General features: G+C 53.3%; 1 protein-coding gene across 2 annotated transcripts; it reads right to left on the bottom strand.

The window, feature by feature from the left end:
- Positions 1–4,896: 4,896 nt before the first annotated feature.
- HEYL (hes related family bHLH transcription factor with YRPW motif like) lies at positions 4,897–19,912 on the bottom strand (the record flags this gene model as incomplete). 2 transcript variants are annotated; one of them, XM_080799883.1, is made up of 5 exons in its annotated part: positions 4,897–7,888; positions 10,977–11,058; positions 12,304–12,387; positions 13,394–13,460; positions 19,833–19,912. In XM_080799883.1, 5 exons carry the CDS (start codon positions 19,910–19,912, stop codon positions 7,215–7,217), a joined length of 987 nt encoding a protein of 328 aa, XP_080656009.1. In that variant the 3' UTR covers positions 4,897–7,214. The 2 variants fall into 2 exon arrangements, with proteins under 2 accessions (XP_080656009.1, XP_080656010.1); XM_080799884.1 differs by lacking the exon at positions 19,833–19,912 and adding an exon at positions 14,273–14,332.
- Positions 19,913–20,376: the final 464 nt, after the last annotated feature.

Below are 20,376 nucleotides of genomic sequence, written 5' to 3'. Positions count from 1 at the left end.
CGGCGGGGCGCCTGGGTGGCTCAGTGGGTTAAAGCCTCTGCCTTCGGCTCGGGTCACGATCTCAGGGTCCTGGGATTGAGCCCTGCATCGGGCTCTCTGCTCAGCGGGGAGCCTGCTTCCTTCCTCTCTCTGCCTGCCTCTCTGCCTACTTGTGATCTCTCTCTATTGAATAAATAAATAAAATCTTTAAAAAAAAAAAAAAAAAGAAGGCAGACGGAGCTGGTTTCTACGTCCTGAGTTGATACTGATGGGTGTGAGGCCAAAGCCTTGAGGTGTAAGCCAGGAATCCTTGTGGAGGTCTGGGAACCCCTCCCACCCCGAAATGTGGAAGGGGTGAGCACAGAAGATGGAGCACTTAAGTAGGCTGTAGAACTTGGCAGTTAAGAGCTCTGCCCCCTAACAGTTGTGTTACATCAGGCAAGTCACTTAATCTCTCTGAGCTTCCATTTCTTTACCTGTAAAATGGAGATAATAATAGAAATAAAAACTAAACTGTGACGTTGTGCAGACAAACTCAGACCTCACATGTAAAGTACCTGGTACCGAGCTTGCGTAGGGCAAGTGCTCAGTGATGGTTCGATAATGTTCTGGGATTTCCGTGTGCCTGCTTAGGAACCATGACTCTCTACTAGTGTCCAAACAAGTTCTGCCATTTGCTGTTTTTCTGATCTGGAGGCTAATTACTGTGCCTGAAATATGACTGGGTTTCTCATCTGCATTACAGAAATAGTAATTCCTGCCCTGGGTCCCTTGACCAAATTGTCAAGGGGCATGAGTGAAGTAAAGCCCTTGAAGGCTCTTGAAATGGAACATGCTATGCTTTATGGAACATTCTTACCAATCCTTCTCATTGACTGATTCCTTTTAGAGTTGCTGGAGTTGTTCATTATTTTACTGAGGCTCCAACAGAGCATCTGGGTGCCTGGGCTGGGGTGTGACACATTGGATCTCCTTGAGCAGAGCAGGGCAGCCCAGATTTTGCCCAAAGCTCTGAGCCAACCCTGACTTTAAAATGGCCCTTGGGCTCAAGGTTGGTCCCTGAGGTTGGCCAGTCAGCTTTCTGAAATTCATGGGCTGAATGATACTCCTGCTTCTTTCTACTCTGACATGAAATTAAAAAAAAAAAAAAAAAAGTCCTGAGAGCTGGAGTCTTTGGAGACCCAATGCCTGCCCCTCTTCACCCACCACGGTCAAGTAATTAATGAGGGCCATCTCAGAAGCCCTATTCATGAGAGACTCAACTTCCACAAACAGAACCCACGGCTCCGTGAGGCCCGGCCTTTCACCAGAGCTCCAGGTAGGCTGTGTGCCTGGCAGCTGGAAGAGAAACAAACAGGACAGCCAGTCTGGGTCCGGGAAGGTATGAACATCACAGGGCCTCCTCCCCAGTCGGGAGCCAGGATGCTGGAAGGAGGCCCTCAAGGCCCCATGTGGCACACAGTCCCTCCAGGGGAGGCTGATCACCTGTGGGTGAGGCCCACGGGCAACAAGTCCTCTTACTCTTACAGTGTGTTTTCTGGGGGAGTTCTCTGGAGCACTGGGCCCAGTGCAGACACAATTCCATTTGAGGGTATTTAACCTACCTTTGTGGAATCAGAGGATGGTAGATAGAGAGTCTATACTTGGTTCCTTAAACTCAAAGCAAACTGACCTCCAGATCATGCATGTGTGCACGTAAGTGCATGTGTGTGCGTGTACACACACACACACACACACACACACACACACACACACACTGGAGTCAGTAGCTTCCAATGGCCCTCCCAGGCTGGGCGGTAAGGGCCAAGCGATAAGAGACAATCTGTCAACATCCATTCACACCTATTGCAGAGAACAGGACTAAAATGCATTTCCCAGCCTCCTTTGCAGTGTGATGTGGCCAACCATCAAAGTTCTCACCAAGAGAAGTGGATGGACATAGACATGCTACTCCTGGGTCTAGACTTTAAGACTGGTCATGCCTATACCAGGCTCTTGTTCCCTTGCTGGCTTGAACCCATGGAGACCTCACTTCTACCAGGAAGGCACAATGCCCTAAGGGATGGTGAGGAATCAAGATGGAAAGAATCTGGGTTCTAGAATGCCTGCATTGAGCAGAGCTTCTGGCTGACTTGGAATATTCACCAGGCAGTTACATAAGAAATAAACAAGCTTCTGTTTTCTTTCATCCACTGAGTTATTTATTGCTCTGCCTCTTTGTTACAGCAGCCAAGCCTTACTTTCACTAGCACAGAGGAAAAAAGCATGGTGGGATGAAGTCTTCCCAGGCTAACATAATAGTCCAGCCCACCAGTCCTTAAGGCCTACCACTGAATGTCTTCCACTTTGTAGCAGGAGGCAGCTTGGGCAGGAAACAGTGCTCTGTACCAATTTAGACTAAATCAGACAGATCTTCATTTTCATTTTGACTAGAACATTGATTAGTATTGTAAATTTTGGGTGCTTTCCCTAAAAAATTGTGTCAATTTCCTTTTTGGTAAAATGGGGGATAATAATGTTCTTGCTCCCAGGGCTATAGGGAAGATTATAATGAGATAATGTAAGTCAAGGGCTCGCAATGTTTACTGTTATTAATAGAATCAGCTGATACCCAGGCCTGATTTTTCCTACACTTTTTCCCCAGGAGGAAGGGAAGGAAGCTAATATCTTGAGTTTTCCACAAAGTCAAAAAATACTCAATGACCCTTGAATGAATTACAAATCCCCAAAGCTTTCAACACAAAATGTTTCTTAGACATCTACCATGGGCCAGGGACTAGGAGGGTCTTGGGGGACGGAGACATCCTTCTGGAAATTAATTTCTGCTTTGATTCCCAGAAAGTATCAGTTCTTTTTAGGCTCACAAACTAGAGTCCAATTCACCTACTGAATGGAAATTTATGTTGACTAGGAAACTTATGTTGGGAAAGAAATTCCAACTCTCCTTCACACCTCCTTACGGGATGTCTGGGCTGTTGCACACAGGTTAAATCGTCATCTCTGGGGCCTGGGCACTGATGTTTTTGAAAACATCTATGTGTTTCCAATGAATAGGTAGACTTGAGTCTGGAAACTCCTTCTCCTAGTTACTACCCCAAGCAAGACTTTCTTAAATGGGTCTGACCTTGGCATTTACCTTGGCATTCACCTGGAAAAACCTTCCATGGCTTCCATGGCCCAGAAGCTAAAGTCCAAACTCTGCATGGCGCCCAAGGTTTCCCCCAATTTGGATCCAGTCTCTTTCCATTAATGACACCAATGGCTAAGATTGACTCCATGTTTCATATGACCCAAGCCCTGGGCTGAGGGCTTTCTGTGTGCTACCCCATTTGGTCTCCCCTAACTTCAGGAGACAGTGTCTTGGTTTAGTTGTCTCATCTGTAAAATAGGAACATTCCAAGAAAAGCATTACCAACAGTGCCTGGTACGTAGTTACCACTCAGCTTATAGCCATTACTGCCTCATCCCTATTTTATCGATGAGGAAATTGAGGATTAGGGATGTTAAGTAACTTGCCCAAGACCACAACCCTGGTACGTGACAGAGATGAAGGCTGAACCCAGGAAGTCTGGTTTCAGTGTCCCAGCTAGCCTGCCTTTCCTTTGTCGCCAAAGGCCCATGCTCAACTTAGAATCAACTCGCAGGGCAACCCGTGATGTCTCCAGGTCTTTGCACAGAGGTTCCCTGTGCTGGTAGAATGCCTCCTCTGGTATACCTTCAGGAAGCCTTTTTCCCAGCTGTCCCCTCCCCCGTGGCCACCACGGGCAGAGGCAGACATCCCCTCTGGGTCCCCTGAGCCATCTCAAGAGGCCCTGCTCCTTTCTCACCTCAGCACACTGTTGCCAAACAGAGGTCCCAGGCCTCGGGGCACCGTTATGCTCATAACCCCTGGCTCTCCCACGTCTGGCCTGGCACGGAGGAGACCTCTGCAAATGTTTGTCAGATTGATCGCAAGCCAGATCCATCAGGGCAAGAGTGGAGAACAACACGTGCTGGAGGGCCGTGTGCCTGTGCTCAGCTGACAGTGTGCGCTCCAGCGCGAGCGCACGCACACTTTTCTTTGGCCAGAGCTTCCTCACCATTTGCCAGAACTTCCAGTCCCTTGGCCCTGCCTCTCGCTCTGCTCTCCAGCCTCCCTGCAAAGTCGGCCAGTCGGGGGTCCGCCCCTCGAGGCCTTGTGTCATCCAACAGCTTGAGTCTGGAAGATTCCTCACCTCCTCAGTTCATTTATTCAACAAATATTTGTTGAACACCAACTTAGAGCCAGGTATAGTGCTTGGCACTGGATCCAGGGCGGGGAGCAAGCCACACGTGGCCTCACGGAGCTTATGTTCTGGTGGGGGACACGGTCAACCAAGAAGTAAACACACACGGATGTGCGGATGCACGATGGCAAGTGCCTCAGGGACGGAAAGAATAGGGGACTTTGAGATAGATGAGCTAACTATTCAAGCACTAGTCAAGGAAGCCTTCTCTGAGGAGGTGAGTTTAAGCCAAGGGTATAAAGAGCTCAGCCATGCAAAAGGTAGGGGAAGGGCATTCGGGGCAAGGAAACAGTGTATGCCAAGTCCTGGAGATGGGGACAGGCTGGAATGTCTAGCAAATGATGGAAAGCCAGGGCGGCAGAAGCACAGCGAACAAGATTGGAATTTGTTGGAAGTGACCGGTGGGATGAGAAGAGCTTAGACTTTATCTTGGGTTTTACATCAGGGTTGGTATGATATGATTTGCATGTTTAAAGCTCTCTCTGGTTGCCTTGAGAACTGAGTGACAAAGCAAGAGGGAAGCAAGGTGACCTTGTGGAGGGTCGTGACCTGCGGGCAGGTGAAGTGGCCAGATCAGGCAGATTGCCGTGGGCTCAGAGAGAAGTGGGTGGACTCCAGAGATCTCAAGAAGTAGAATCTTTCAGAGGTTTTTAGAAGAACTGAAACAACTTTATTGGATGCCTGCTACAGCCCCAGCAAGGGGGTAGGAGTCGGGGACACCAGAAAGGCTTGGGAATAGAAACAAAAGATACAAGTCCTCAACCATGAAAACGAATACATAGTCACCTTTCCCACCCGCCATCTCTTGGGGAAAATGAACCCAAGATCAATTCAGATGCTGAAAGTTCTGGGCCGTTTCCAACTCATTCAATGGTGTCAACAGATTCTTCTGCAGTTGGGTCCTGGAAATGTGGGAATGGGTTTCCCATCTTCTCAGGTTATGAAGTTGCCAAAACTGCGGGACTGGAGCCCAGACCTGGTATCCTGGGAGCAGGGAGCAGGGATAGCCCGGGGCGGGGTGGGGGGGTTGTGTGTGGAGAAGGATTAGGAACAGCAGCCGGTCTTCCTGCCCTTTGTGACAAAGGTGAAGTCGGGCTCTGCCTTCTGCCACCTCCCCCTACCCCCCTCTCCCAACTTCTGGGAGCCTGCTGACTTGCCCTGCCCTCCCGCTCTGTCCCCCTTAGGAGCCCTCCTGGCTGGTGACCCACTCCCTGAGATGCTGCCCTCACTCCCCGAGGCTGCACGTCTCAGACGCACCCCAGAAGCACAGAAATCTGAACGAACACTGAATATGTTAGCTCTTCATGCCTCCTGGAGGAATTTGCGTTTTCAAAAGAGATTTCTGGGTCATTTAAATGATCTCTGCCCTCTGCCCCATTTCTCCAAAAGGGCCCTTTCACCAGGGTTTTAGCAAATTCTATGTCTGGGCCCAAGGATCTCCTCAATTTAGTCTCTGGGGAGGGTAGTCCCATCAAAGGGCAGGAGTGAAAAAATCTTCCCAGGGGTGACATTTGGAAGAAGTATTTACCAACCAGTGCAAATAAGCACCAAGGAATTGCCGGCTGGAGGACGCCGTAGCCTCTGGCCAGCCCAGCATTGATCAGCGCAGGGTCCTGGGGGAAAGCCACACAGGGCAGGGGGGCATTTGGGAGCCCTCAAGGGAAGCAGATATTTGCCAGCAAGCACAGATGTGGCTCTACGTTTCAACAACAGGTCTGGCAACACAGGTCCAGCTGAACGTCAGTCCCGGGTCTGCCCTAATCGTGTCCGATCTCTGCTGTTCCACTGGGAATGGGGGCCAGGCCATTTGCTCCCTCTGCTAGAGGACAAGCGGCCAGGGCTGGAGCTGGGTCATGAAATGGCCTCTGAGCAGAGCCGGCTGCATGGTATCCTGGGTGAACAGGATCTCAGGCTTTTGACCCACCGTGTGACCTTGAAGGGCCGAACCGCCTCTGACTGTCCTTCCTCTCGCCCCTCCTTGCAGTTATTTTTGTCCAGCTTGACAGCCCTTGGCTGTCCCACAGTCTGGGCTCTGCGAGCCGGATGCAAACCAGGCAGCACAAACGTCTGATGCTGAATCCCAAGAGGGCTCCTCCCGGGGCGCCATCACATGGGAACGTGACCCTCCACGCTGTGCACCCAACAGAGACCAGGCATCTGGAGGATGGTGATGGTGTGAAAGGCAGGGAGCTGTGTTCTCCGCTCAAACCCAGCTCTTGTCTGGGAGTGCTGTCCCAGGCCTGCTGGTAAGGACCTCCTGTTTTGGAGTCTTACTGCCGCCTAGAAACCTCCCAGTCTCTATGCAGGGAACTGTGGCTTAGCCGGAGGGGAGGGGTCTGCAGTGGGGCAGAATACCCGAGCAGGCCGTGCTGGGCCCCTAACCCCCAGGCTTTGGCTGCGGTGGACAGGGGTTCTTGTCCTGTGGCCCACTGTGGTGGTGGGGTGGACAGGGCAGACGGGGGTTCCCCAGAGACCACTTTGTGGCCCCTGCTCCATTACTGTCTCCGGAAGTGAGGCAGACACTATGTCCCGGCCCTGGGGGCCTGGGAATGCTGCACCAGTCACTGCACAAGCAGGATTCTGAACTCCCTAGACAAGCAGCCGGCCTGAGGCTGTTGTGCCTTTTAGGGTCAAGCTTTGTTCCCAGACCTTAGATTCGTGTCTGCTGCTCTCTGTATGCCGGGGCAGGAAAGGGTCTGGGCAAAGCTTGTCGGGGCCCTCCCAGGACTTATTTGTCCCAGGTAAGAAATGAGACCAGGCCTCTGAGATCAGAACAGCTCCAGGAGAGCTGGGTCGACAAGCTGGGATGGGCAGTGAGGAGGGGAGCTGGGCCAAAGGAGGAAGGGGCCTCTGATGGGTGAGAGAAATGCCATTACAGACAGGAGCCAGGCCAGGAAGCAGGGCAGAAGATAGCACTGTTTTTAGAGCTCCTGGAAAAAGAACCCCCCTCGCTCCTGGGGAGAAGCCAGCTCAGAAAGCCCCGATTTCAGTGATTTCAGAGACCCAGGAGTGGCAGGGCCCAGCTCCTGCTGGCCTCCCAGCTGCCCCTGGGGAAGAGGGTCTGGGGGCAGGAACAGCCACATAAGCAGGGGACCCCACAATGCCAGGAGGCACGGGGGAAGAAGATCGTAGGAGGGGTGCCGTGTGGCTGCTCCTGGCAGCCCTGATGCTGGGGGCTACAGGCAGGGGGGCAGCTGGTCTCTCCAAGGGGCGGGCCCTCCGCATGGAAGATGCCCCTCGACTGGGCAGCAAATTCCTGCGGGCTGGCAGGATGGTGCCAGTGGCTCTGCGCACAGGAGCGGTTCGGAGGGCCTGGAGGGGGTAAGCGAGAGAGGGGGTGCTGGGCAGGATGGGACCGGGCACTCTTCCCAGGATAGTGAGCTGGTTGCTCGGGGCTGACAGCCCTGGACAACTATGGAAGAAGGACCAGGGCCAGGCAGGGAAGGCCAGGGGGCCAGCAGGCGTGGGAGAAGGCTCCATCTCGGCTGCATAGCTGTTGAGGTGCGAGAGAAGACGAATCCGGACGGGGTCTGCACGGCTGCTTGGCCCTTCCAGGACCCCCAGGTACCTGATGACCTCGGTGAGACACTCCCGAAAACCGATGCTGCGGAAGTCCACTGCCAAGGCTCGGGCATCAAAGAATCCTGCAAAGCGAGGTGTGGTGAGGGTGTGGGCCAGGCAAGGGCCAAGCGCAGATCCTGGGGTCAGGCCTGTGTGACCTTGCGCCGGCCACCTCACTTCTTTGAGACCCCGTCTCCACCTCCGTGAAGTGGGAATAATCACCCCTATGTGGAGTAGAGGGGACGCACTGTGAGGATCCAACGAGTTCACTCAACTAGGAAGCATGATAAAACATGGAGTACCATTTTCATCGACATTGATGATGAACACAGAGAAGAAACATGGCGACCAGGATAATGTCATTTAAGTGAATACTTGCCAGGTGTGAAAGGCCTGCGCCCATAGGAGGTGGCGGCCGCAGCCTTCAGGGCGGGTCAGTGGGGGGGCTCCTCAGAGAAGGCAGTATAGTGTCATACCGTCGCCTGAGGTCTCTGGAGGCCAGGAGAGCTGAGTTCAAATCCCAGCTCTGCCACTTAACTAGTGGCTTGACTGTGGATGCATCTCTTAATCTCTCTAAGCCTCAATTTCCTTGGCTGTAAAATGGGCATAGAGTAATACTTGCCGCACAGGGTCGTGCGGCTGGAATTAAACGCAACAGTGGACAGAAATAGTCCCTGACTTCGAAGTTAGCCCTCATTTACACTTGACCCTCAAACAACACAGGGGTTAGGGGCATTGATCCTCCCCCAGCACAGTTGAACACCTGAGTAAACTTTTGACTCCCCACAAAACTACTAGTAATGAGAACCACCAGAGATCACTTTTTACTGTGATAGCAGTCTGGAGAGAGGGACAGCTCAGGCACGATGATTAGTGCCACGTGCGGTCTTAAGCAGATACTTGGCAACCCGTGAATTCATTGCAAGAGTAACAGGAGGCAGCTAGGAAATTATTCTGGAGTATAGTATGTACATACCACAGTTAACTCGATACAGTTACAATTCCACCGCATCTTTACGTCTACATCTCTCTGTGCTGCAAATGGCACTGTGTACGGTCTGAAAGGGTTTGTATGAGGAAGTTCTGCTAAATTTTAACTTCAATAATAAATGTGTGTATATATTATGGTAGTAAGTGATAAAACAGACTTGTATCTTTGTTTACTTTATGCATTCATGACACACCTAACTTTCTCTTAATTTTTTCAGTATTTCGAGCCTATGTGGTATGTGTGCCATTTTTTTCCCCAAATGGTTGCAAATCTCCAAAAATGTTTCCACTTGGTGTAAGGACTCTGCATGTAAGTAGACCTGCACTATTCAAACCTGTGTTCAGGGCTCAACTGTGTATGATTGGCCTGGCCCTTGGAGGCATGTGAGTTTGTGCCCTCGCCTGCAGGGCAGTCAGGAAAGCAGGACCTGACTCTGGTCCTCAGTGGCCACCACCACGAGGCTGGGCCCCTCACTCAGACTGGTGTCACTGAGGTCTGACCAGGTGGCCTGGCCACAGAGGTACTCAGTTCTCACTGCCTTTCTACCTGCCCTTCTCTCAACCATCCTCTGTGCAAAGACAGACCAGCCTCAATGAGCACTGGCCTCATGACTCTGGCTGCAAACATCTGGTCCTTGGTTCATGGCTGAGGCTCCCACAGAGGGGCAGCTCTGCAGGAGACTGTGTTTGGAGTCAGGCCTCCTTGAGGGCAAGGCCTTCCTTGGCTGTATACTTAGCTATGTGATTTTCAATAAGTCCCTTCAGTTTCTGTGTTTGTTGTTCTTCTTCAGCTAACATATTCTGAGTTCTTATAAAGCACTCAATTCGCATTATCTGATTTAATCCTCAGAAAAATCCTATCATTCCTGTTCTAGAGATGAGAACATTGAGGTGCAGAGAAGTTAAATCACTGTCAAAGGTCATGAAGCTAGCAAGTAATAGAGCTAAATTCACAATTCATGGGATTTGAATCAATTCGATTCAGGATTCTAACCCAAAGCCAGGGCTCTAAGCCAGTCCTGTCCTCCATTAGCCCTTGGCCAGAGAAGGGGGATGCCAACAACCCCTAGCCTCGAGATTCTTGTGAGAATCAAATGAGATAATATTGGTGAAAGCATTTTGAGACTATAAAATGCGGGCCAAAATATTAGTCACTATTTTTCTTTGAATTGGATACCCATAAATGTAGTTGGAGAGCTCTCCCCCACTGGTTGATTAGAATCAGAAGTTTTCGCTGTTAGCCATGCATTCCTTTGGCAGAAGTTCTCAAAGTGACCACCTGCATCAGGGTCATCGGGCGTGTTTGCTAAACATGCAAATTCCTAACCTCCAGGCCAGGCCTCTTGGCTCAGCATCTCTGGTGTGTGCCCCGTGGCTGTCTGCCCCCAGATGATACTGTGGCTCACTGAAGCCGGAGAAGCACCAGGCTGGGTCACTCGAAATGCGAATGACCCCTCCAAAGTTGGCCAAGTTAAGGTTTTAGGACTTAGGTCTTTGTGGCCCAGGTCCATGGAGCTTTCAAGATTTCTCAGTTGTGAAATCGCCAAAATACACAGCGAGGCTTCATGCAGACAGAATTTCCATTTGTCCAGTAGTCTTTTTAAAGCCACAGTTCCGCGACTTCACAGTAATGGACTAGCCCAAAATAACAGCACGAGTTACATTTGGGTTCTACTACAATCCCACGATGGATCTTCAACTGTGAGCATGACCTATGGTCCCAGTGCTGCTAAGGACACCATATGACCCCAGCACTAGCCCACAAGGCACACCAGTAAACAGCTGTGGGTAAACATCTCAGGCAGCCCCTCCCAGGGTTTCAACTGGGATCCCAGTGAGAATGCGTTCAATCAGGCTAAGGTTTAAGGAGGGTGGGGGTTAAGGTGGGCAACCTGTAGGGACAATCTGTGTAGATGAGTTCCTCCAAGGGCTAAGGCTGGAAGGAGCAGAGTTGAGGACAAGGTGGGGACCAATGGGGACGCTGACAGCAGAGAGGACAATGCTGAAAGGAGAGAGCCAGCCTTTGTGACTGCTGCCCCTGGACCTGCTCCAGCCCCACCACAGACCATGAGCTCCTTGAGGCCAGGGACCATGTTTACTCTGCTCACCAATGGATGTGCAGGGCCTAGCCCCCAGACACGTGTTTCATGAATGACTCCCCGGAGAGAAGAGCATGGGTACCTGTCCCACCAGTGGCATGGAGCATTTTCAAGTGGTCCACTGTCATCTGCAGGACCTCGGCCTTCTCCAGCTTGGAGGAGCCCTGTGTGCACAGAAGACAGAAGTGTGAAGGCCTCCCGCTGACCTCTCGCTCCCCTCCCTGTGGTGCCATCAGCCCTCACTGGATCCATGTCCCCATCTTCCTCCCACTCCACCACGGCCTGCAGGCAGCCTTCTGCTTTGGCCAAGGTTCCCAGAACGCACAGATTCTCTTCTGTTCCCGTTTCAGTGCACGTGCACCCCTGCATTGCCGAGCATCCTTCCCAAAACCCCTCCTTCCCTTGACTTTTTCTGGCTTCTTCTTCTATCTTGCTCTGCCAGTTCCCTTAAAATGGGGCTGTTCCCTTGTGGGCACTGGCTCCCTTTTCTCACTTGCACATTCTCCCCCGAAGTTCTCATCAACCTCCATGGCTTAGTGCATCATCTACAGAATCCCACTCCCGTGTACCAACTGGCCTCCTAGACCAGCTTTCCTGGGAATCCAACTTCACGTTCACCACGCCCAAGATCTAGCTCATCCTCTTAGCCCCACAGCACTTCCTCTTCCCCTGTTCTTTCTCTTGAACAATGTTTGCTATGCCTCCAACATCCCCTGGTCTCCCAGGGGAAACCTGAGGGTCAGACTCTCCCCGTGAACTCCTGAGGGCAGGGACCAGGTCTAGGTCATGGCTGGGCCTGTGAAAATTTCAGCAAACACCTCTGGAATGACCGATTTGTTCTCACCAGTGTAAAGGAAGTCACATGACCCATGACCATGCCTTGGAGCACAGGGTAGAGAACCTTTGAGACTGTCTGATTGATTTCTCCATCTGACTCCCTTCCCACTGCCACCATCCTACCCCACACGGGCAGTGGCAGGGGGCTCACACCCCAAGAAGCCTGCTCCGCTTTCAAACAGCTCTGAACTGTCAGCAGTGCAGAGGGTGAGGGGGCTCCAGAGGCACACAGTTCAGTGGTCCAGTTCTGTTTTGCGACCTCCTAGTTGTGTGATCAAGTGCAAGGTACTTCACCTCTCTGTGCCTCAGTTTCCCTATCTGTGCAATGGGCATAATCATCTCTACCCTTTAGGATCATTTTGAGGATTCCTGTCAAAGGGTGATGGAAAGAAAGCCCCAACAGCGGAGACACCAGAGTCAATATAAATTTCCATCCCCTTTCTCCCTGGCTGATACCAGCAGGTGACAGGTATCAGCAAACGAGGCACCAGCACGTCAAGCAGCTGCTGCCAATCAGTACAACATGCCACCTGCGTGGGGTTTCCTCTGGCACCAACAGGAATATCACATACCTGTTTCTCAAAGGCAGTGGGGACCAAGCGTCGCAATTCAGAAAGGCTGCTGTTGATGCGGTCTCGGCGCCGTTTCTCTATGATCTAAAGCACAATGACAGGAATTTACTCACGGGCACTTCGCCGGTTTCCAACGTGCTTTGAGGGACACTGACTCATATCTTCCCTCACAATACTTCTGTGAGGGAGGGAAATCTGTTCTTACTTAAGGGGGGAGGAAACCGAGGCTCAGAGAGGGGCAGTGACTTGCTTAAGGTCACACAGCGAGGCAGTGCAAAGCTGGGAGTGGAACTCCAATCTCTTGTCGAGGTCTGCAGGGGTGATATTCAAAATGCTCAACCACAGGCACAGCAGGAGACTGACCCATCAGAACAGGGACATCAGCCACAGCCCCGCAGCAGGCCCCGGAGGGCTCCGGCCAGCCAAGCTTACCCCTTCAGTTCCTGGGTGGTGAACAGGCATTGCTTCCAGCTGGGAAGGCCTCTCATTCACACAACCTCATTCTCACCTCACCCTACTGGTAGCTGAATACTGATAGCAGGGCAGACATTATGACCCCCATTTTACAGATAAAGATGAGGGCTGGAAGGAAGTGGTTGGCCTAAGTGAGTGGCAGGGCTGGTCTTTGCCCCATTCCCGGTCTTTGGACGCCCAGGGCAGAAGCACAGCTGCATCCTGGGGGCATAAGAGGGTGGGGGCTGGGATGAGGCGGCAGAGAGCCAGCCAGGGAGCCACCTTCTTGTGTTCCCCCACCCAGCACCCTGAGAGGAAATGAAAGTTCTGGTCTTGGACAGGAGAGGGGGAGGCTGGAATAAACAGTAAGGCCTAACTGCGTGTCAGGTGTCCTGAGTGTATTACATTAATTCATGTAATCTTCAAAATAGCCCTGTGAGGTAGGCACTTTCACTGGTCCAGTTACACAGCTGAAGAAATGAGGCAGGGAGAGGTTAAGGGGCTTGCCCAAAGTCTGTCTGCTAGCTCCTGGCAGAGCCGGGGTTGGCCCTCGGGCAGTCTGGATGGGGGTGATGTTTCTGACCTGGGGACTCAGGGCAAAGACTGGACGGGCAACTCTGCCCAGACAGACACTCACCCCTCTGCGTTTCTTCCTGGCTTGCATCTGCGAAGGGCTGGGGGTGGACAGCGGCCTGGCCATCTGGCTGCAGAAGAGAAAGGCTGATTTTTCAGTGCTCGGGGACCATCTCCCTGACCTGGGCTGAACTCGAAGGAGGCAGGGATGTGGGCGGGCACTGCCCCCTCCGAGGCTGGTCGTGGTCTCCCCAGCGGCGGAAGACTCCCAGGCTGGGAGGCGGCGGCGCAGGGCAGGCGTAGGTGGGGGCCCATTGCTCCCCAGCCAAGTCGCCCCTGCGCTGGGTTTCCTGCCCCAGGGTCGCGCGACGGCTGAGGCGGAGGTTGCGGGGGGCGGTGGGGGGTCGCTGGGCTCTGGGCCCGATCCGCTCGGCCTCGCCCCCTGCCCCTCGCCGCGGGCGTCAGGGAACCGCAGCGGGCCGCCGCGCTCCTGCAACCCGATCCCGGGCGGGGCGGGCGAGGGCACGGGCGGCGGCGGCGGCGGCGGCGGCGGCGGCGGCGGGGCCGGGCCGGCGGGTTGGGTTTCAGAGGGAGCCGCTGGGAAGAGCGTGGAAAGAGCAGATGCCGCCGCTTCCCACGGGCCGGGCGCGCCCGCCGCCCGCCCTCCGCCCCGCCGGCAGCTGCCGCCTCCTCCCACGCAGCGCGGCCCGGGCGAGGGGGAGGCGGCATCTGGGTCACAGGCCCCCTCGGACTCTCGGGACGCTGCCCCGGCCTCCCCCGAAGGCTGCAACCCTGCATCGCGTCGGGTCGCCCCTCCGCAGGCCTGGCACAGGGTGGATGTTTGCTCGCACCCCGGGGAGTCCCCATTGCCGGGAAGAAGTTCAGCAACACCCCCCCCTCCACCGCCCTGGGTAGGGGGGACGGCTTTCCTGCCGCGACTGACCGAAATCTTCTCCAGCCCAACAGCTCGCCCCGCTAACGGTTTCCTGCTTCAGAGGCTCTCCTGGAACACAGGGGATTCGCCGGTTTGCACAGAGGGCCATTCATTTGGCCAACACCCTGGAGGTCCCATTCAGGTCCAGGGCTGGACTGGACACTGACAACCAGGCCCCAGCCGGCCAGACACTCAGCTCCCAGGGGGAGATGCCCTATCAACGAATAACTTTAGACAAGGGGACTCCCCTGCCATTTCCAAATGCAAAATGCCACACATCTGAGCATGTACCCATGAGCTTGCCTCTGCTCCACCACCACCCCTGTCTTCGCCGGGGACCCCATCTCAGCAAAGGCACCCCATCTCCCAGTTCTGTGAGGCCACCTGGCCACCACTACCTTTGATTCCTCTTCTGTCTTCACCCACCTCATCCAAAAATGCCCGTTCCGTGTGAGATACACCTCTCCTCTGTCCTACTTATTTCCACTCCTGCTCAGAGGACAAAATCTGTCATCTGTCACCTGGACTGCTGCAAGAGTCTATTGCTGGGTCCCTTTGCACCCCTTTGACCCCCTACAAACAGGCCTAGTGATCATTTAAATACACATCTGATTCTGTCACTCTCTTAAAACTCCTCAGGGCCTTCCCAATGCTTTTAGGATCAAGGCCATCATCTTCCAGGTGGCCCAGCTGGCTCTTGTCACCTCCTAGACTCAACCCTTCTTTGCTCTGTGTGCTGCAGCCTGTGAACGCTCTACTCCTTCCTGTGGCTGCACATACTGTTCCCCTAGCCTAGAATTCTCTGGTGCTCCCTGTCTCCCTACCCCCAGCCTCAGCCTCTTTGCCTAGTACCTTCTACCACTGCTCAGATCTCAACACAAATGCCACCTTCCTGGGGGAGCCTTTTTCAACATCCCTCCTCCCATTAGATAGCCCCTGATCTACCCTCTCCGATCATCCTGCATTCATAGCATGGATGCCCATTTGTTGTTTTTTATGTATATGATTATTTGATTAATGTCTATCTCTCCAGCAAGTGTGTAGGCTCCCTGAGGTCACGAACCATGTCTGTCTCATTCACCATTGCAGCCCCAATACCCAGCAAGTGCTTGGAGCACAGCAGAGCCCATGGTTGTGCTCCCTCCTCCTGCTCCCATCTTTGGCATCACCGGGGAGCAGAGAAGTGACACCATAAATGCTACCTCCTAGGCCTTTGTGGAATGGGGGCCTATGTGGCTCACCAGGAGGGTCCCAGCCCATGTAACTATCCTCTTGGCATGAGAGGCTAGATCATTTTCATCAAGTGCTCAGAGAAAGAAGGTTGCAGGAGAGTCCACATCAACAGTAATCAAATCCCCCTGCTATGTCCCTGGCTTTGTCCAGCTACATCTGGAAAAGGGCATCTCCTTCCAAACATCTGGATGAGAAAGGCTGGTAAGCTCCTGGGAGGAATGGCCCAGCAAGCTAGGTCCAGGGCTCAGATGGCCAGATCCTGAGATCTGTAGGACAGCTTGTTTACAAAGCTATGCTCAGGACAAGCCCCAAGAGCCAAGGGATACTAAAACGTGACCTTTGTCTGCCCCTCCAGGCTGGATAAGGAGTCCCTAGGGGTATTGGGTTAGCACTGCGCACGTCACTGCCCCTCAGCCTGATCCCTCCTCAGGGACCATCTGTCAGAGGCTGGCGCTCCCCTTGGAGAACACAATAGCTCTGCAATCCCTTTATCCACTCTCCTGGTCACTCATTCTCTGTAGTATTATCCCCTTCCCCGACTCCCATATCTCACTGGCAGACCTCACTTCACAGTTTTCTTGGCGTCGCTACGTATATTTCCCTCCTTTGAGCCTAACAAAAGCCCCATTTTACAGATGAGGATGCTGAGGCTTGGAGACCAAAGGCAGCTTGCCCAGCCTACACAGTTGCTAAAGAGCAAAGCCAGCATGGGAATCCATGTCTTCTGGCTCCAAAATCAGCATTGTTTTCCTTCTTAATTCCTATTTCCTGTCTGTCTGAATAGCCCTCCAGTCCCCTTATCCTTAAAGCTCCCAAGAGCTCAACCAGAGCTCACTTCCAGGCTGTGATCTGGCCCTGACACTGGGGGGAGGTGTGAGAGCTTCTTGTCTGACAGTCTGAAAATAAGGCAGATTTTCACGGACCCAGACAAGATATGCCGACCACCAAGATCTGCTCCAGGGACCTTCAGTGGTCCCTAGCCAGATTTCTGGGGAGGTCTCTTGGGGTGGGGTTGTGGGGGGAGCAACATTCTAGGTGGTCTGGCTGCTAGTCCCAACTGCCCTCAGCACTCACCCTCAGGCCCCCTGGGGCACTCCCCCCCAAACCCTTACAGAATAGATGACTCTACTCATTTTGCATTAACCAAAGGCAGAATCATGATATCCCCAGTGAAGGGTTTTCGGGACCGCTGAGCCCACTTGCAAATCTGAGAGGGGAAGGGTCTGTTCCAGGCCACACAGCAAATTAGAGGAAATTCCAGAACTGGAGCCAAGTCTCCTGGCTTTTAATCCAGTGCTCTTCCCAGTGCACCCCGTATTGCCACCCCCTCCTCCACCATGTGTGTCCCATAGCCAGTACTCCTTGTTCTAGACAGTACTTCCACATTCACTTGTCTCATTTATTACACAACAGCCCCGTGAATTAAATCTTAGTGGGGCTATTTCACATTAGGAAAAATAATCATTTGATAGATGGAGTGACAGAGACACAAAGAGTTAAGAATCATGCCCAGCGGGGTGCTTGGGTGGCTCAGTGGGTTAAAGCTTCTGCCTTCAGCTCAGGTCATGATTCCAGGGCCCTGAGATGGAGCCCTGCATGGGCTCTCTGCTCAGCCGGGAGCCTGCTTCCTCCTCTCCCTCTGCCTGCCTCTCTGCCTACTTGTGATCTCTGTCTGTCAAATAAATAAATAAAATTAAAAAAAAAAAAAAAAAGAATCGTGCCCAGCAAATCATCAGGCTCCTGATCTTTTCATTAGGCCAAGCTGCCTTGTGAACATGGCACCTTCCAGTTGAATGGTGACCCCTTCTAGAGCAGCCTTTGTTGGAAGTTACCTTGGGCTAAATCAGGGAGCTGGGCAGTTTAGGAACACTACCTCATCAAAGGCCCCCCCTGTGAGGTAGGTATTAGCTTCCCTGTGCTGTAAGGGAGAAAATCTGAAGTCCAGAAATGCCCATGTTAATGGTGGTGAGAATCAAACTCAGGTCTGACATCAAAGGCCACCATGTGCCTTAAATCATGTAGGAAAGATCCACAGGCCCCGACCCGGTGCCTTATATATGACAGGTGTTCACTGAATGTTCACAGAGGGGGAGGGGAGAGAGAAGCTATACTCTCTGTTGGAACCCAGCATGTGTCATCGGAGTTGGGGGGTGGGGATTGCTGGGTTCAGATAAGAGATCTGTGGGTGATTTTCTCATATGGGGCAAGATGCCACCACCAGGCAGATGCCCATAGTAACAATGGAATACACCCTATTTCTTATTCTCACATCGTCAAGTGTGGGGGATTTGCGCCCTGCCTCTGACCCCGGGGAGGCTGGCTGCCCCAGTCTTGTGGCCCTTGCCACTGTTTATCTGGCTTTCTTTGTACATGAAGCTCTTCTTCTCTGAGAGTTCCCCGAGGGCAGAGGCTTAGCAGGATACATCTGGGCCCCCCATGCCCAGCCCAGGGTCTGGGCCACAGCAGGCATCGTTCAGCACACCCTGAATTGAAGCATTGATGTCTGCTGGGGGGAGGGCCCTTTGGTGAGTGCTACAAAGAGGGGTCTATAAGTCAGCCTCTGCCAGATGTCCAACTGCTTTCTCTGCTCTGAGAGGGTCTGCTCCTTTAAGAATCTAGACAGTCTCTAACTAAAAAGGCTCTGACTAAAAAGACAAAATGCCGTGTAGGAAAAATCTGCCCACCCATCCTTTATGCCATTGCCCCCATGCCACCAACTTCAAGAAACCCTCCCTGATCCCTCTGTGTATAAGTGACTTCTCCCTGCTTGGGTGCCCTCACAGCCCATAGTCTGTCTCTCCTTCCATCTTCCATTCTGTCCATGGTCTTTGTGTGACCTGGCAGGTCACCGGCCAAAATGCAAATTCTTGGAAGACAGAGACAGCTCTCTGGCATCAATTTCATGCCTCTGATTCGTGAAGACCCAATGACATTGAATTTGAGAACTCCCTCCACTACCACCACATGGTGCTGGGCCCTTCCCCTGCTCTAGCAGGCCCAGACTCAGAGAATTGCTTCTCTAAATAGCAATTTCTGCTAAACAGTTTAAGAATGCTAATAAGTAGCATAGGAAATTGTATTATATACCCCCAAACCCAATTAATGTGCAGGATGCAAGGGGGATATCTATTGCCGTATGTCCTGTTATAAGCTATAAATACTTGGAAACTGGTGGACATTTTACTAGGATTTGTGATTGAGGTAGGATCTCCTGGTCTCAGAAAACTGAAGTCACTGAAATGATGAAATCCGCTCAAAGACGTCCCTAAGGATGAACTGAATCCCCCTTTCAAATTGTTCTAGAGAGTCAGGTTTGCATGAGTCAGGAGAGATCAGATAGCCCCCCTCCCTTTCCCACTCCACATCTTCCTTTTATTTTATTGATGAGGAAACAGGCTCAGAAAGAGAAAGCAACGGCCCAAGGTCACATGGTGAGTCGGTGGCAGGTTTGGATCTGCAGACTCCCACTCGGTCCCTGCTGCTCTTTCAGGGCTCTGGGCATCACATGTTGGGTGCATGACATGAATTAAACATTTGCTATGTGCTAAGCCCTCTGCTAAGCCCGTGACATACATGCATCATCTTATTTGATTTTCCCGGTAAACCTGGGATCGGTTCTGTTATTTATACCCATTCCACCGATGAGGAAACTGAAGCTTAGATTGTTCACAGAACTGGGGAAAGTGGAATGGTACCAGTGGAGTTTGTTCCACAGGTTTGAAGCAAGTCAGAATATTTACCAGGAGCTGAGAGGCATTGGCAGCAGGGTGTGCATTAGAAAGAGTTTTGGAAGTAGAATCTAGGTCCCTGCACTGGCAAGTCAGCTATTATTTTCTTCGGTACCAAAACCTTCATTCCAAAGTCCAGTTTGCTCAAGGGAGGGAGATCCTTTCCCCTGTAAGCCATTTGTGTACTACATGGAAAGTGCACCCAAGCTAGGGTAGAATAGAGAAAATATGGTTATTCTGCCTACTCACCGGGGGTGTGGAACGATGAGGGTTTCCTGAGATCTTCAGGGAAAACTCCTCTCCAATAGCTTCAACCTGGCACTTCCACAGAAAGACTATCCCCAACTGGGCATGAAACCCCAGAGCTGAACTCCGCTTCCATCCCGGCACCCTGGGCCTGAAATGGCCCAGAGTGCAAAGGATCCAGACACTCGTGCGTGTCATGGCCCACGCTGCACACGTGCCCCCACTCGCACCTCCCCCCCCAAACACACACACACCTGAGGGCCTTCGCCCACACCTGCATCTCCTGAGGCCGTATGAAGAGATAGTCCTAAGGCCCGCTGAACCCTTCCAGGCACTCCCAGTATCCCCATCCCGGCCCTCACCTCAGCTCGCCCTCGCGGCCCACGTCGATGGGTCCGTCGGACTCGCTGTCAGACCCGCTCTGCTCCCTGGGCCGCTTCATGGCGAGCGCAGGCTCTGGGTCTCCGCACCACGGTGCCGGCTCCCGGCCGGGATGTCGGGCCCCGCCTCGGCCCCGCCCCGGCCCCGCCCCGGCCCCGCCCCGGCCCCGCCCCGGCCCCGCCCCGGCCCCGCCCCGGCCCCGCCCCGGCCCCACCGCCCTTTCCCAGGGCCCTCTCCTGTGCCGCAGCCCCGGCGCCCCGGCGCCCCCTCGCCCCCGCGGTGACGCGCAGGCCGAGCCGTGGGAAGGCCCCGGGCGGTCACCGCCCCCTCCGACGGCTGGGAGGTCCGGCTCCGCTCCACCGCCCTGGCCGCGGCACGCTGGGTGGCCTTGGGCAGGTGCCCTTGGAGGCCCACCTCCGGGGAAGCCGGGGGTCCTCGTCTGTCCCTGGCTCGCCAGGGGTGCTGCGGGTCTCTGGGGGCGCCCCTTCGGCATGCCTCAGTTTCTACAAGGGTCGAGCCCGGCGG

The sequence above is a fragment of the Martes martes genome (genome assembly GCF_963455335.1).
Source record: "Martes martes genome assembly, chromosome: 4".
NCBI classification, from domain to species: domain Eukaryota; kingdom Metazoa; phylum Chordata; class Mammalia; order Carnivora; family Mustelidae; genus Martes; species Martes martes.
The sequence above is the reverse complement of the archived record's forward strand: the minus strand, read 5'-3'. Positions and strand labels throughout refer to the sequence as shown.